At 51.5% G+C, this 16173-nt stretch overlaps 2 protein-coding genes across 2 annotated transcripts in view; both read right to left on the reverse strand.

Annotated features, from left to right (window-relative positions):
* Positions 1–345: 345 nt before the first annotated feature.
* On the reverse strand, positions 346–1192 carry LOC142466506 (uncharacterized). The gene is made up of 3 exons (XM_075571605.1): positions 1165–1192; positions 490–1113; positions 346–439 (listed from the first exon to the last, which is right to left on the reverse strand). The coding sequence occupies exons 1-3, from the start codon at positions 1190–1192 to the stop codon at positions 402–404; spliced, it is 690 nt and encodes a 229-aa protein (XP_075427720.1). The 3' UTR covers positions 346–401.
* LOC142467945 (serine protease HTRA2, mitochondrial-like) overlaps positions 346–16173 on the reverse strand; it is a 43118-nt gene continuing 27290 nt past the window's right edge. The window contains exons 3-4 of the mRNA XM_075573960.1: positions 9097–9192; positions 346–1444 (exon numbers count right to left, since the gene is read on the reverse strand). Of these exons, the coding sequence (XP_075430075.1) occupies positions 1279–1444; positions 9097–9192 (262 nt within the window). The 3' untranslated portion in view covers positions 346–1278. The remainder of the gene's footprint in view (positions 1445–9096; positions 9193–16173) is intronic.

Below are 16173 nucleotides of genomic sequence, written 5' to 3' on the forward strand. Positions count from 1 at the left end.
GTTTCTAAGAATGTTACTGTGTTACTTGTGTGCCAATCGATCTTGTCTAATAAAAACTACAACTCCCATGATCCCCTGCGTGTGAGCATGTGCAGTAGAGCATAGGGCTGTGACCCGGATGTAGTAGGCAGTGAAATGCACACAGATAGTCCCGTGAGAAATGCAAAGTGTGAGTGATGTAGCAATGAGAAGTCACTTACTGTGCTGCCCTGTCTGCAACAACCCGCCCACCCGGAGATTTCAGGGGCAAACCCGGAGCCCGGAGAAGGGGGTGCCAAACCCGAAGTCTCCGGGTGAAACCCGGACAGGTGGCAACCCCGGTCACGGTGTAAAGACGCACAAGTCCTTCGTCCAGGAGAATTTATAATAAATAGCAGTGCGGGAGCTCCCTGCGGAGAATGTTAGATCGGTGACACGGACAGACGGGCGACCCAACGATGCCTCGGAAATCCAGAATGTACAAACCCTCCCCAAGGTCACAGTGCTAGAGTAAAGCCGGGCAAGGGACCTCCGCCACCGGGCAAGGGGCCTCCGCCACCGGGCAAGGGGCCTCCGCCACCGGGCAAGGGACCTCCGCCACCGGGCAAGGGACCTCCGCCACCGGGCAAGGGGCCTCCGCCACCGGGCAAGGGGCCTCCGCCACCGGGCAAGGGACCTCCGCCACCGGGCAAGGGACCTCCGCCACCGGGCAAGGGACCTCCGCCACCGGGCAAGGGGCCTCCGCCACCGGGCAAGGGGCCTCCGCCACCGGGCAAGGGGCCTCCGCCACCGGGCAAGGGGCCTCCGCCACCGGGCAAGGGGCCTCCGCCACCGGGCAAGGGACCTCCGCCACCGGGCAAGGGACCTCCGCCACCGGGCAAGGGACCTCCGCCACCGGGCAAGGGGCCTCCGCCACCGGGCAAGGGACCTCCGCCACCGGGCAAGGGGCCTCCGCCACCGGGCAAGGGACCTCCGCCACCGGGCAAGGGACCTCCGCCACCGGGCAAGGGACCTCCGCCACCGGGCAAGGGACCTCCGCCACCGGGCAAGGGACCTCCGCCACCGCGTCCTGGCTCACATCGAAGTAGTTTCTGCGCCACAGTGGAGGTGATATGCAGTGAGGTTTCTGGGTGCCTTATTGCCTCGATGACATGATGAGCGAGGGAGAAGAATCCCGCATTCTACCCCAGCTATGCGGTGAGGGTCTCTCCATGAAACACACACAGGAAAGAGGTGGTCTCCTCCCGGCCGGTGCCTGGAGATGTGAGATATGGAGACCACCCTGCACTCCGTTCTCGCTCACTCGGCTGACTCCGGAATAATGTTCACCATCAGCGTGTCGCACCCGCGTCTCACGATCATGGTGAGTTTGGGCTGCGTGTGAACAGCGTCGTATATATCGTCCGAAGACTGAGCCTTCTGGGCGTTAATCTCCAAAACCACGTCCCCGGCCTTCAGCCCCGCCCTGGGGAGAGATCATTACTATAATATGCACAGTATGAGGCCTTCAGCCCCGCCCTGGGGAGAGATCATTACTATAATATACACAGTATGAGGCCTTCAGCCCAGCCCTGGGGAGAGATCATTACTATAATATGCACAGTATGAGGCCTTCAGCCCCACCCTGGGGAGAGATCATTACTATAATATGCACAGTATGAGGCCTTCAGCCCCGCCCTGGGGAGAGATCATTACTATAATATGCACAGTATGAGGCCTTCAGCCCAGCCCTGGGGAGAGATCATTACTATAATATACACAGTATGAGGCCTTCAGCCCCGCCCTGGGGAGAGATCATTACTATAATATGCACAGTATGAGGCCTTCAGCCCCGCCCTGGGGAGAGATCATTACTATAATATGCACAGTATGAGGCCTTCAGCCCCGCCCTGGGGAGAGATCATTACTGTAATATGCACAGTATGAGGCCTTCAGCCCCGCTCTGGGGAGAGATCATTACTGTAATTTACACAGTATGAGGCCTTCAGCCCCGCCCTGGGGAGAGATCATTACTATAATATGCACAGTATGAGGCCTTCAGCCCAGCCCTGGGGAGAGATCATTACTATAATATGCACAGTATGAGGCCTTCAGCCCCGCCCTGGGGAGAGATCATTACTATAATATGCACAGTATGAGGCCTTCAGCCCAGCCCTGGGGAGAGATCATTACTATAATATACACAGTATGAGGCCTTCAGCCCCGCCCTGGGGAGAGATCATTACTATAATATGCACAGTATGAGGCCTTCAGCCCCGCCCTGGGGAGAGATCATTACTATAATATGCACAGTATGAGGCCTTCAGCCCCGCCCTGGGGAGAGATCATTACTATAATATGCACAGTATGAGGCCTTCAGCCCCGCCCTGGGGAGAGATCATTACTATAATATGCACAGTATGAGGCCTTCAGCCCCGCCCTGGGGAGAGATCATTACTATAATATACACAGTATGAGGCCTTCAGCCCCGCCCTGGGGAGAGATCATTACTATAATATACACAGTATGAGGCCTTCAGCCCCGTCCTGGGGAGAGATCATTACTATAATATACACAGTATGAGGCCTTCAGCCCCGTCCTGGGGAGAGATCATTACTATAATATACACAGTATGAGGCCTTCAGCCCCGCCCTGGGGAGAGATCATTACTGTAATATACACAGTATGAGGCCTTCAGCCCAGCCCTGGGGAGAGATCATTACTGTAATATACACAGTATGAGGCCTTCAGCCCCGCCCTGGGGAGAGATCATTACTATAATATACACAGTATGAGGCCTTCAGCCCCGCTCTGGGGAGAGATCATTACTATAATATACACAGTATGAGGCCTTCAGCCCCGTCCTGGGGAGAGATCATTACTATAATATGCACAGTATGAGGCCTTCAGCCCCGCCCTGGGGAGAGATCATTACTGTAATATACACAGTATGAGGCCTTCAGCCCCGCCCTGGGGAGAGATCATTACTATAATATGCACAGTATGAGGCCTTCATCCCCGCCCTGGGGAGAGATCATTACTATAATATACACAGTATGAGGCCTTCAGCCCCGCCCTGGGGAGAGATCATTACTATAATATGCACAGTATGAGGCCTTCAGCCCCGCCCTGGGGAGAGATCATTACTATAATATGCACAGTATGAGGCCTTCAGCCCAGCCCTGGGGAGAGATCATTACTATAATATGCACAGTATGAGGCCTTCAGCCCCGCCCTGGGGAGAGATCATTACTATAATATGCACAGTATGAGGCCTTCAGCCCCGCCCTGGGGAGAGATCATTACTATAATATGCACAGTATGAGGCCTTCAGCCCCGCCCTGGGGAGAGATCATTACTATAATATGCACAGTATGAGGCCTTCAGCCCCGCCCTGGGGAGAGATCATTACTGTAATATGCACAGTATGAGGCCTTCAGCCCCGCTCTGGGGAGAGATCATTACTGTAATTTACACAGTATGAGGCCTTCAGCCCCGCCCTGGGGAGAGATCATTACTATAATATGCACAGTATGAGGCCTTCAGCCCAGCCCTGGGGAGAGATCATTACTATAATATGCACAGTATGAGGCCTTCAGCCCCGCCCTGGGGAGAGATCATTACTATAATATGCACAGTATGAGGCCTTCAGCCCAGCCCTGGGGAGAGATCATTACTATAATATACACAGTATGAGGCCTTCAGCCCCGCCCTGGGGAGAGATCATTACTATAATATGCACAGTATGAGGCCTTCAGCCCCGCCCTGGGGAGAGATCATTACTATAATATGCACAGTATGAGGCCTTCAGCCCCGCCCTGGGGAGAGATCATTACTATAATATGCACAGTATGAGGCCTTCAGCCCCGCCCTGGGGAGAGATCATTACTATAATATGCACAGTATGAGGCCTTCAGCCCCGCCCTGGGGAGAGATCATTACTATAATATACACAGTATGAGGCCTTCAGCCCCGCCCTGGGGAGAGATCATTACTATAATATACACAGTATGAGGCCTTCAGCCCCGTCCTGGGGAGAGATCATTACTATAATATACACAGTATGAGGCCTTCAGCCCCGTCCTGGGGAGAGATCATTACTATAATATACACAGTATGAGGCCTTCAGCCCCGCCCTGGGGAGAGATCATTACTGTAATATACACAGTATGAGGCCTTCAGCCCAGCCCTGGGGAGAGATCATTACTGTAATATACACAGTATGAGGCCTTCAGCCCCGCCCTGGGGAGAGATCATTACTATAATATACACAGTATGAGGCCTTCAGCCCCGCTCTGGGGAGAGATCATTACTATAATATACACAGTATGAGGCCTTCAGCCCCGTCCTGGGGAGAGATCATTACTATAATATGCACAGTATGAGGCCTTCAGCCCCGCCCTGGGGAGAGATCATTACTGTAATATACACAGTATGAGGCCTTCAGCCCCGCCCTGGGGAGAGATCATTACTATAATATGCACAGTATGAGGCCTTCATCCCCGCCCTGGGGAGAGATCATTACTATAATATACACAGTATGAGGCCTTCAGCCCCGCCCTGGGGAGAGATCATTACTATAATATGCACAGTATGAGGCCTTCAGCCCCGCCCTGGGGAGAGATCATTACTATAATATGCACAGTATGAGGCCTTCAGCCCAGCCCTGGGGAGAGATCATTACTATAATATGCACAGTATGAGGCCTTCAGCCCCGCCCTGGGGAGAGATCATTACTATAATATGCACAGTATGAGGCCTTCAGCCCCGCCCTGGGGAGAGATCATTACTATAATATGCACAGTATGAGGCCTTCAGCCCCGCCCTGGGGAGAGATCATTACTGTAATATACACAGTATGAGGCCTTCAGCCCAGCCCTGGGGAGAGATCATTACTATAATATGCACAGTATGAGGCCTTCAGCCCCGCCCTGGGGAGAGATCATTACTATAATATGCACAGTATGAGGCCTTCAGCCCCGCCCTGGGGAGAGATCATTACTATAATATGCACAGTATGAGGCCTTCAGCCCAGCCCTGGGGAGAGATCATTACTATAATATGCACAGTATGAGGCCTTCAGCCCCGCCCTGGGGAGAGATCATTACTATAATATGCACAGTATGAGGCCTTCAGCCCCGTCCTGGGGAGAGATCATTACTATAATATGCACAGTATGAGGCCTTCAGCCCCGTCCTGGGGAGAGATCATTACTATAATATGCACAGTATGAGGCCTTCAGCCCCGTCCTGGGGAGAGATCATTACTATAATATGCACAGTATGAGGCCTTCAGCCCCGCCCTGGGGAGAGATCATTACTGTAATATACACAGTATGAGGCCTTCAGCCCAGCCCTGGGGAGAGATCATTACTATAATATACACAGTATGAGGCCTTCAGCCCCGCCCTGGGGAGAGATCATTACTATAATATGCACAGTATGAGGCCTTCAGCCCCGCCCTGGGGAGAGATCATTACTATAATATGCACAGTATGAGGCCTTCAGCCCAGCCCTGGGGAGAGATCATTACTATAATATGCACAGTATGAGGCCTTCAGCCCCGCCCTGGGGAGAGATCATTACTATAATATGCACAGTATGAGGCCTTCAGCCCAGCCCTGGGGAGAGATCATTACTATAATATGCACAGTATGAGGCCTTCAGCCCCGCCCTGGGGAGAGATCATTACTATAATATGCACAGTATGAGGCCTTCAGCCCCGTCCTGGGGAGAGATCATTACTATAATATGCACAGTATGAGGCCTTCAGCCCCGTCCTGGGGAGAGATCATTACTATAATATGCACAGTATGAGGCCTTCAGCCCCGTCCTGGGGAGAGATCATTACTATAATATGCACAGTATGAGGCCTTCAGCCCCGCCCTGGGGAGAGATCATTACTGTAATATACACAGTATGAGGCCTTCAGCCCAGCCCTGGGGAGAGATCATTACTATAATATACACAGTATGAGGCCTTCAGCCCCGCCCTGGGGAGAGATCATTACTATAATATGCACAGTATGAGGCCTTCAGCCCCGCCCTGGGGAGAGATCATTACTATAATATGCACAGTATGAGGCCTTCAGCCCAGCCCTGGGGAGAGATCATTACTATAATATACACAGTATGAGGCCTTCAGCCCCGCCCTGGGGAGAGATCATTACTATAATATACACAGTATGAGGCCTTCAGCCCCGCCCTGGGGAGAGATCATTACTATAATATACACAGTATGAGGCCTTCAGCCCAGCCCTGGGGAGAGATCATTACTATAATATGCACAGTATGAGGCCTTCAGCCCCGCCCTGGGGAGAGATCATTACTATAATATGCACAGTATGAGGCCTTCAGCCCCGCCCTGGGGAGAGATCATTACTGTAATATACACAGTATGAGGCCTTCAGCCCCGCCCTGGGGAGAGATCATTACTGTAATATACACAGAATGAGGCCTTCAGCCCCGCCCTGGGGAGAGATCATTACTATAATATGCACAGTATGAGGCCTTCAGCCCAGCCCTGGGGAGAGATCATTACTATAATATACACAGTATGAGGCCTTCAGCCCCGCCCTGGGGAGAGATCATTACTATAATATGCACAGTATGAGGCCTTCAGCCCAGCCCTGGGGAGAGATCATTACTATAATATACACAGTATGAGGCCTTCAGCCCCGCCCTGGGGAGAGATCATTACTATAATATACACAGTATGAGGCCTTCAGCCCCGTCCTGGGGAGAGATCATTACTATAATATACACAGTATGAGGCCTTCAGCCCAGCCCTGGGGAGAGATCATTACTATAATATACACAGTATGAGGCCTTCAGCCCAGCCCTGGGGAGAGATCATTACTATAATATGCACAGTATGAGGCCTTCAGCCCAGCCCTGGGGAGAGATCATTACTATAATATGCACAGTATGAGGCCTTCAGCCCCGCCCTGGGGAGAGATCATTACTATAATATGCACAGTATGAGGCCTTCAGCCCCGCCCTGGGGAGAGATCATTACAATAATATGCACAGTATGAGGCCTTCAGCCCCGCCCTGGGGAGAGATCATTACTATAATATGCACAGTATGAGGCCTTCAGCCCCGCCCTGGGGAGAGATCATTACTATAATATGCACAGTATGAGGCCTTCAGCCCCGCCCTGGGGAGAGATCATTACTATAATATGCACAGTATGAGGCCTTCAGCCCAGCCCTGGGGAGAGATCATTACTATAATATGCACAGTATGAGGCCTTCAGCCCAGCCCTGGGGAGAGATCATTACTATAATATGCACAGTATGAGGCCTTCAGCCCCGCCCTGGGGAGAGATCATTACTATAATATACACAGTATGAGGCCTTCAGCCCAGCCCTGGGGAGAGATCATTACTATAATATACACAGTATGAGGCCTTCAGCCCAGCCCTGGGGAGAGATCATTACTATAATATACACAGTATGAGGGCGACGTGGGGGCTGCGCACACTAACGCGAGTGGTGACGCGGGGTGCTGCAGATACCAACGTGGGGGGCGACGCGGGGCGCTGTAGTCACCAACGTGAGGGGGGCGACGCGGGGCGCTGCAGTCACCAACGTGGGGGGGGCGACGCAGGGCGCTGATGACACCAACGTGGGGGGGCGACGCGGGGTGCTGCAGTCACCAACGTGAGGGGGGCGACGCGGGGTGCTGCAGTCACCAACGTGAGGGGGCGACGCGGGGTGCTGCAGTCACCAACGTGAGGGGGGCGGCGCGGGGTGCTGCAGTCACCAACGTGAGGGGGCGGCGCGGGGCGCTGAAGACACCAACGTGGGGGGGCGACGCGGGGCGCTGCAGTCACCAACGTGGGGGGGCGACGCAGGGCGCTGAAGACACCAACGTGGGGGGCGATGCGGGGTGCTGCAGTCACCAACGTGAGGGGGCGACGCGGGGTGCTGCAGTCACCAACGTGAGGGGGGCGACGCGGGGTGCTGCAGTCACCAACGTGAGGGGGGCGACGCGGGGTGCTGCAGTCACCAACGTGAGGGGGCGACGCGGGGCGCTGCAGTCACCAACGTGAGGGGGCGACGCGGGGCGCTGAAGACACCAACGTGGGGGGGCGACGCGGGGTGCTGCAGTCACCAACGTGAGGGGGGCGACGCGGGGTGCTGCAGTCACCAACGTGAGGGGGGCGACGCGGGGTGCTGCAGTCACCAACGTGGGGGGGCGACGCGGGGCGCTGCAGTCACCAACGTGAGGGGGCGACGCGGGGCGCTGAAGACACCAACGTGGGGGGCGACGCGGGGTGCTGCAGTCACCAACGTGAGGGGGGCGACGCGGGGTGCTGCCGTCACCAACGTGAGGGGGGCGACGCGGGGTGCTGCAGTCACCAACGTGGGGGGGGGCGACGCGGGGTGCTGCAGTCACCAACGTGGGGGGGGGCGACGCGGGGTGCTGCAGTCACCAACGTGGGGGGGCGACGCAGGGTGCTGAAGACACCAACGTGGCGGGGCGCTGCAGTCACCAACGTGAGGGGGGCGACGCGGGGTGCTGCAGTCACCAACGTGAGGGGGCGACGCGGGGTGCTGCAGTCACCAACGTGAGGGGGCGACGCGGGGCGCTGCAGTCACCAACGTGGGGGGGCGACGCGGGGCGCTGAAGACACCAACGTGGGGGGCGACGCGGGGTGCTGCAGTCACCAACGTGAGGGGGCGACGCGGGGCGCTGAAGACACCAACGTGGGGGGGCGACGCGGGGTGCTGCAGTCACCAACGTGAGGGGGCGACGCAGGGCGCTGAAGACACCAACGTGGGGGGGCGACGCGGGGCGCTGCAGTCACCAACGTGAGGAGGCGACGCAGGGCGCTGAAGACACCAACGTGGGGGGGCGACGCAGGGCGCTGAAGACACCAACGTGGGGGGGCGATGCGGGGAGCTGCAGATACCAACGTGGGGGGCAACGCAGAGCGCTGCAGTCACCAACGTGGGGGGGCGACACGGTGGCGCAGATACCAACATGGAGGGCAACACGGGGCGCTGCGGTCACTGACGTGAGGGTGACACGGGCGCTGCGGTCACTGACGTGAGGGTGACACGGGGCGCTGCGGTCACTGACGTGAGGGTGACATGGGGCGCTGCGGTCACTGACGTGAGGGTGACACTTACTGATGGGCTGGGGACCCGATGATCACTTTGTGGATCAGGACACCATGGGACACGTCTGGAAAGCTGGGATCTCGAAGCTTCAGCTCAGCAAGGATCCTGGGAGGACAGAGGCAGGTATATATATAGATATCTTTTGAATAAAATGGTCTTTTAGTTTAACCCTTTGGCCAAAGTGTTGTAAGCCCTTGAGCCCCTCCAAGGCAGACCACATCTCAAGGGTCCTAACACTAAAATTAATTCTTAATAACCTGTACATTACCAGGAAGAATGATCTATAATAAGTCTGTCAAAAATAGTTGTATAGTTCTAAGTCTGATTGAAGCTCTTATTTTAAATATATATTGCCATGCTCAGTAGCGCTCCTCTTTGACACCTATACGTATATATATATATATATATATATATATATATATATATATATATATATATATATATATATATATATATATATATATATATATATTGTGACAAACGCCCCTCTTTTGTAGTGCTGACGTCTGTCTGGGTTCTTCCCGACACAGTCTTCTAGGGTTAATTATACAACAAACAGGATCATGCAAAGTATTAAGCTGCTTAACTCAGGCTTCTGCCTGCTTTATTTTCATCCAAGTAAGGTACTGCAGCTTTAACATGTATAGGTTAGAGGTACTCAGATACTTTCATTCAGCAGTTCACACATTTCAGTGTTACAATATTTCCCACACTGTTATTTCAAGAAATAAAACCAAAATCATATAAGCAAATCCTATCCCTTTCAGGGATCTAACTACACATCAGAATCAGTCTCTCTAACAGCTGCTGGCCAACTAAACTGGTTCCCCAGCTTAAAACAATGCTCTCTCATTTAGGGACACAAGATACAGCACAGTCTTTTAGCAACAGCAGTAACCATTTGTTTTGTCTTATCTGTTCGTGGAGTCCAGGCAAATCCTCTGGTACTGTGATACGTGGAGGGGCCGTCAACCCCGATACTGGATGCAGGGGAGCAGCGATACCCCCAGCCTCCAGGCTCCAAGGAGAGAGAGTGAAATGCAAAATCTCTCTGCTCTAAATACCTGTGCATGTGATTAGAAGAGCAGGTGAGGGAGAACTAGAGCCATTGTAATCTGTGGTCTGGATTTTCCATCCAGCTGCCTGAGTTAATGTGAAGCTGTGGAACGGATCATTTTTAGCTATTCCTGCACTTTCTGCTCTAAAATGGGGCAGAAAGCTGCCTAACATCTTTGGACTATGTCACATATCCCCCTCCCCAGCTCACACCTACTGGGGTGAGCGGCCATGGACCTCACTGGGGTGAGCGTCCTACCTGAAATACTTGAGCTAACTCCTCAGTACAACATTAAGTATTCACATGATACGAATATGAACTTTTTCCATGGCAATTATGGACAATAGGTTTCGTCATAAGAGACTATACTTGGCAAACATATTTTGTTGCTCTCTATTAGGGAACTATTTTGAAAAATAAGTGTCTAGCACACATTCTTACAACCCAGGATATGCTAAATATATTCACAAAACCAAACAATTTCTATTATCTCCCTGGGTTTTTCTACTGTAGAATATGAACCTCATTATATATTTACCAACCGAAAGGGCCATCAACCCTGTATATTGATTTGTAGTTTAGCTACATTTTCAACACAGAGAACCAATATAACACTGTAACATTGACAAAATGCTTATTCTAGAGGCCTAATATACCTTAACTACAATAGCTTATTTGCATAGTTAAGTGTCCGTGACATAGTCCACACGTGTAATAACAAAAAAAATATCGGTCAATTCCCCAAACACATTTTTTTTTTCTTTGACTTCCAGTCCATTACATTTTCTGACTTTATTTCATAGGCCGCTGCAAACTGCAAATGACTGGACTGTTTCTTTAGCTTCTGACGGAACTCTGGGGCCGGATAGTCTTTGTCTTTATATTGTGGCCCAGAGTGGCGAGATCCGGAAAAATTCAAGGCCAGCGTTGACCTTCGTCGCTTTTGATTTGCGACCTTTGAACCTTTATGGTACTTAGAAGATGAAGCACTGATTACCTGGAGCACCTTCACCTTGATGGGGCTCTCACTAACTCCGGCTGTACCCTGTGGTATTTTACCTTTGCAGCCGGCAGGCATGTAGTCTTGGACCTCTCTTTCCTGAGGTCTACATTTATTCAGGCGGAAGTACCGCTGGATAACCAGTGACGCATTTCTCAGGGTTTGATAGCGAATCCTGTTCTGTGTCATCCTAGTCAGAGACTGGATTTTTATAGTTGCTCCTTTCATAATGAGGAACCTGTTTCGTACCATGCGGGCACGGTAGAATGATTGAAGAACACAGGCTGCTTTATTCCGGTGATTGAACCGACGAATTTTCATCCATCTGTAGGCAGCCTGTAGGATGATAGTTGCGGCGCGTTTACGCCGATAATTTTCTCTTTCCCTTCTTCCTTGGACAAGAGCTTTGCAGTGCTTCTGAATTATTCTAATGCTTTTCTCCTTTTTCAAAATGTTAAGTTCCTCCACGAGAGAATTTTGTTTTGTGCATACATGTCGCAATTCTGTTCTCAGAGCGTCCATTTCTTCCTGGTGCTGGCTCTGAGTGTGCATCAGTGCTTCCTGCACTTCTAATTTTTCCTGAGTCAACTGTTTCTTTACTTTTTCTGCTTGGTCAGTCAAATCTGAATTTTCCAATTTCAGAGTCTCATTTTCTTGCTTTACAGTCTCTAACTCACTTAGGGCATTCTCATGGGTTCGCTTCAACATTCCCAGCTCTGTGTTCAGACCGTGGCCCTCCAGGCGTAAGTGTTGCACCTCTGTGCTGAGCGCATGAACCTCTTGTAGAGCCTTCCCGTATTTCTGTTTTAGGATAGCAATCAATTTGTCAGACTTAATCTGTTTTTCATCCCTGGTGGCAATTACGGTGTTGGCCTTTTCCAGATTAGCCGTCACCTCTTCCATCTCACTCCGTAAGAGAGACTCTGTTTTCTTCAAAGCCTCGTGCTCTTGTAAAGCTGGAAGTATACACCTCTGTAACTCGGCGTTCGCTTCTCGCTCCTTGTTCCAACATTCTCGCACCTTATTGTTAGATTCTTGCTTATTCTTCCAACATTCTCGCTCCTTCATCAATCCCTGCCGCAGGACTTCATAATCATGGCGGGCAGCTTGGAGTGCAGAAACCAAAGCCTCTTTATCCTGGTTCAAGGATTCAGCTTCCCTTTGCTCCTCCTTTTCCTTTGCCACTGTTCCCGTGACAATTCTGCCGGTCACTCCGGTCTGCAGCACATCTTGGCGCCTTTCTGACACATGTCCTGACAGCGCAGGTTCAAGTGGCTCGGTCACTTCCCCTGTGACTTGAGGAACAGTTTTCTTTTTCTTCTTTCTTTTTGCTTTATTAGCTCCAGAGATATCAGTGGTACTGGGCACAAGCACACTGGTATCAGCTTCCACATCTTGCTTGCACTCATAGGGCGTTGCTTGTTTTTGCAGCTGTTTGTCTTTGAAATTTTTGGGGCACACATCTTCCATGTGACCTACTTTATGACAGGTCCAGCATACTAAATTCATCTGTGGGTACGGCTCTCCTCCAGGGGCCACATACGAGTCGCCATCATCATCATCATCGTATGGCCTGAAGGGACACTGTTTTTCATGATTATGTACATTACAAAACAAACATTTCACGTCGGCCATTTTAGAAACCCGGCAGGGACAATCTGCTAGCTGCAATTTCACTCACTTCAGCCACTTGCATACAGCACTTGCTAGCTGCAAATTCACTCACTTCAGCAAAAGGCATTAGCTTTACAAACAGCACTGGCTAGATGCAATTTTTTTTTTTTTTTTTCTTCAGCAAAACATTTTGGTTTTATTTCTTGAAATAACAGTGTGGGAAATATTGTAACACTGAAATGTGTGAACTGCTGAATGAAAGTATCTGAGTACCTCTAACCTACACATGTTAAAGCTGCAGTACCTTAATTGGATGAAAATAAAGCAGGCAGAAGCCTGAGTTAAGCAGCATAATACTTTGCATGATCCTGTTTGTTGTATAATTAACCCTAGAAGACTGTGTCGGGAAGAACACAGACAGACGTCAGCACTACAAAAGAGGGGCGTTTGTCACATATCGTGGAGTCCAGGCAAATCCTCTGGTACTGTGATACGTGGAGGGGCCGTCAACCCCGATACTGGATGCAGGGGAGCAGCGATACCCCCAGCCTCCAGGCTCCAAGGAGAGAGAGTGAAATGCAAAACCTCTCTGCTCTAAATACCTGTGCATGTGATTAGAAGAGCAGGTGAGGGAGAACTAGAGCCATTGTAATCTGTGGTCTGGATTTTCCATCCAGCTGCCTGAGTTAATGTGAAGCTGTGGAACGGATCATTTTTAGCTATTCCTGCACTTTCTGCTCTAAAATGGGGCAGAAAGCTGCCTAACATCTTTGGACTATGTCACTATATATATATATATATATATATATATATACATACATATGTTATTTTGGGGGTTCAATATGAGCTTATTGGGGTTCTGTATGTTTTGCAATACTGTTCAGCTGGTCCCAGCTGATTTGGAGGGTGGCTCCTCCTTCCCTTACCAGAACTCCCTCCTACTGTCTCTGTACGTTCTACCTATCAATTAGACTGTAAGCTCCTCGGAGCAGGGACTCCTCTTCCTTAATGTTACTTTTATGTCTGAAGCACTTATTCCCATGACCTGTTATTTATATGATTATTTATATGATTGTCACGTGTATTACTAATGTGACGCGCTATGTACATTAATGGCGCTATATAAATAAAGACATACATACATGTTACAGTGTGACCTGTCTGTATATTAGTAATACCCCTCACTACATTATATTATATACTAGCTGAGAGACCCGGCTTTGCCCGGGAGTCACACTGTCCCCCCCCCCACACACTGTCCCCCCTCCCCCACACACTGTCCCCCCCTCCCCCCCCCCCACACACACACACTGTCCCCCCCTCCCCCACACACACACTGCCCCCCCCTCCCCCACACACACACTGCCCCCCCTCCCCCCCACACACACTGTCCCCCCCTCCCCCACACACACACTGTCCACCCCCACACACACTGTCCACCCCCACACACACACTGTCCCCTCCCACACACACACTGCCCCCCTCACACACACACTGACCCCCCCTCCCCCACACACACACTGTCCCCCCCTGCACCACACACACACTGTCCCTCCCCCCACCTCGCGCTCCCCCCCCCCCCGGTGCCCGCTTGGTCCCCCGTGACTCGCGCTTCCCCCCCACCCGGCGCCGCTTGGTCCCCCGTGACTCGCGCTCCCCCCCCCGGCGCCCGCTTGGTCCCCCGTGACTCGCGCTCCCCCCCGGTGCCAGAATTAAAGGCGCAGTATATCTGAAGGCGAGTGTTTGCAGCGCGAGTGTCCCATCCCCCACTTTTTCCTGAGAGGGTCACACAGCGATAACAAGAAACTCTGAACTTTATTATAAGACATTGAGTACTCCTGGCGCATGCTCATTGGAACTCCCCATCATTGATGGTAACATAGCAAGCACCATGAAGGCAGAGGTGTCCGTGAACCAGGAGTACATTGGGTATGGTCTGTATGACCCAACACGTAGTTACTTCTAGGTATATCAATCATGATCCTCAATTAGGGCGATATGTCCTTCCGTGATTTGTATTCCAATGGCCATGTCCGGTGATGTCATGAGGTGTGAGAATCAGATGATACTCTGGCCATATGCAAGTGTCTGCACAGCACTATATTTCAGCGGTGATGGTCTTTGGACCTTCCTCACTCAGCGTACCTTGAGCATTGGAGACAAGAGACCAGTCAGTCACCACAAGTCCTATGGTTGGTTCCACACCATGCAGCTTTAGTATTTCAGCTTGAACGGGATTTCCAGTGCACCCCATGGTGCATCTCTTTCACAGTCGCCAGACTTGTTTTCAACTCGTGCAGCGTTATCCTCAACTCCAAATGTACACCTCTTGGAACTTCTCTTTCACAGTCGCCAGACTTGAAGATTTGGGCCTTTCTTGGCCCATTAACTTACTCCGACAGGAGTACCACTGGCGCTCCAGTGACACTTTTCCCCACATACGAACGTGGACACCTTTCTGCCTTATTCTTGAGACCGCATCTTTATATTAGCTGCTTTCCAGGCAAGGACGCTACTTCGGGCCCCGTTGACACGGTTGTACGGCTGGAGTTTTATGGCGACACTCCGCCGTAATTTGGCCCTTTTATCCCGTGTTTTAGTGTAAAGTAGTTTGGGGGTAGTGCAATGGCATTGCAGACGTGCTTTTCGGACTGCCCCGCTTGCTTAGGATGACATAGGATGTGTGTCCGGACTGTATGGCGCCAGTCACGCAGCGTTTACTCACATGGTTTTCTCCCGCCATCCTTCCTAGGATACACATCCCGCAGCATTTCTGGAATGTCAGAATATCTTTTCCTCTTTGTAGCAGCTTTAGTTCCCCAGCACGAGTCCTCTGTTTCTTACGTGCCTCCTGCAATTCTCCTGCCATCTTCCTCATGGTCTCGCTCTGTGACCCCAGTGTCTCTTTTATTTTTTTGATCTCATTATCTTTGGCCTCCAATGGCTTCCGAGCTGGTTCCATTTTCTTTTTAACAGCTTCAGCTTGATCCTGCAGTTCCCGTCTTAGAGCCTCCACCTCTTCCTGGTGCCTGCTCTGCATCAGCGCCTCCATCATATTTTGTAGCTCAGCGGATTTCATTGTTGTTTGCGTTTTCCATGCCGCTTTCTCCTCCGGCGAACTGATTTTTTGGAATAGGGCAGATTTTTCTGCTCCTCCAGCTCTCGCTCCAATTTCTGGGTCTTTTCCCGTTCCCCGTTATTCAGAGTCACCTGGCTCCTAAGCTCCTCTTCCCGTGCTGCTTTGGTGGGGCTTAGTGTGGCCGTCAGCTCGTCAGGTTGCTCTGCAGGGACACGCTGGGCACTCAGATGGTCCTGCAGTATTTGCTCTGCTGGCGTGTGCTGCTCCAGGGACTCATCTTCCTTGTGCAGTACTTTTCTGCATTCACCAGTGCTTCCCGTACTTCTAATTTTTTCT

This window comes from Ascaphus truei, chromosome 1 (genome assembly GCF_040206685.1).
Source record: "Ascaphus truei isolate aAscTru1 chromosome 1, aAscTru1.hap1, whole genome shotgun sequence".
Taxonomy (NCBI): Eukaryota; Metazoa; Chordata; class Amphibia; order Anura; family Ascaphidae; genus Ascaphus; species Ascaphus truei.

Excerpts from the sequence above, each read along its gene's own strand:
- LOC142466506 (XM_075571605.1), bottom strand. The coding sequence starts at position 1,192 with ATGGAGAGACCCTCACCGCATAGCTGGG. Across the intron at positions 1,114-1,164 it reads ACCCTCACCGCATAGCTGGG|GCACCCAGAAACCTCACTGC; the intron begins GTAGAATGCGGG and ends CGAGGCAATAAG. Across the intron at positions 440-489 it reads GGTCCCTTGCCCGGCTTTAC|ATCGTTGGGTCGCCCGTCTG; the intron begins TCTAGCACTGTG and ends GATTTCCGAGGC.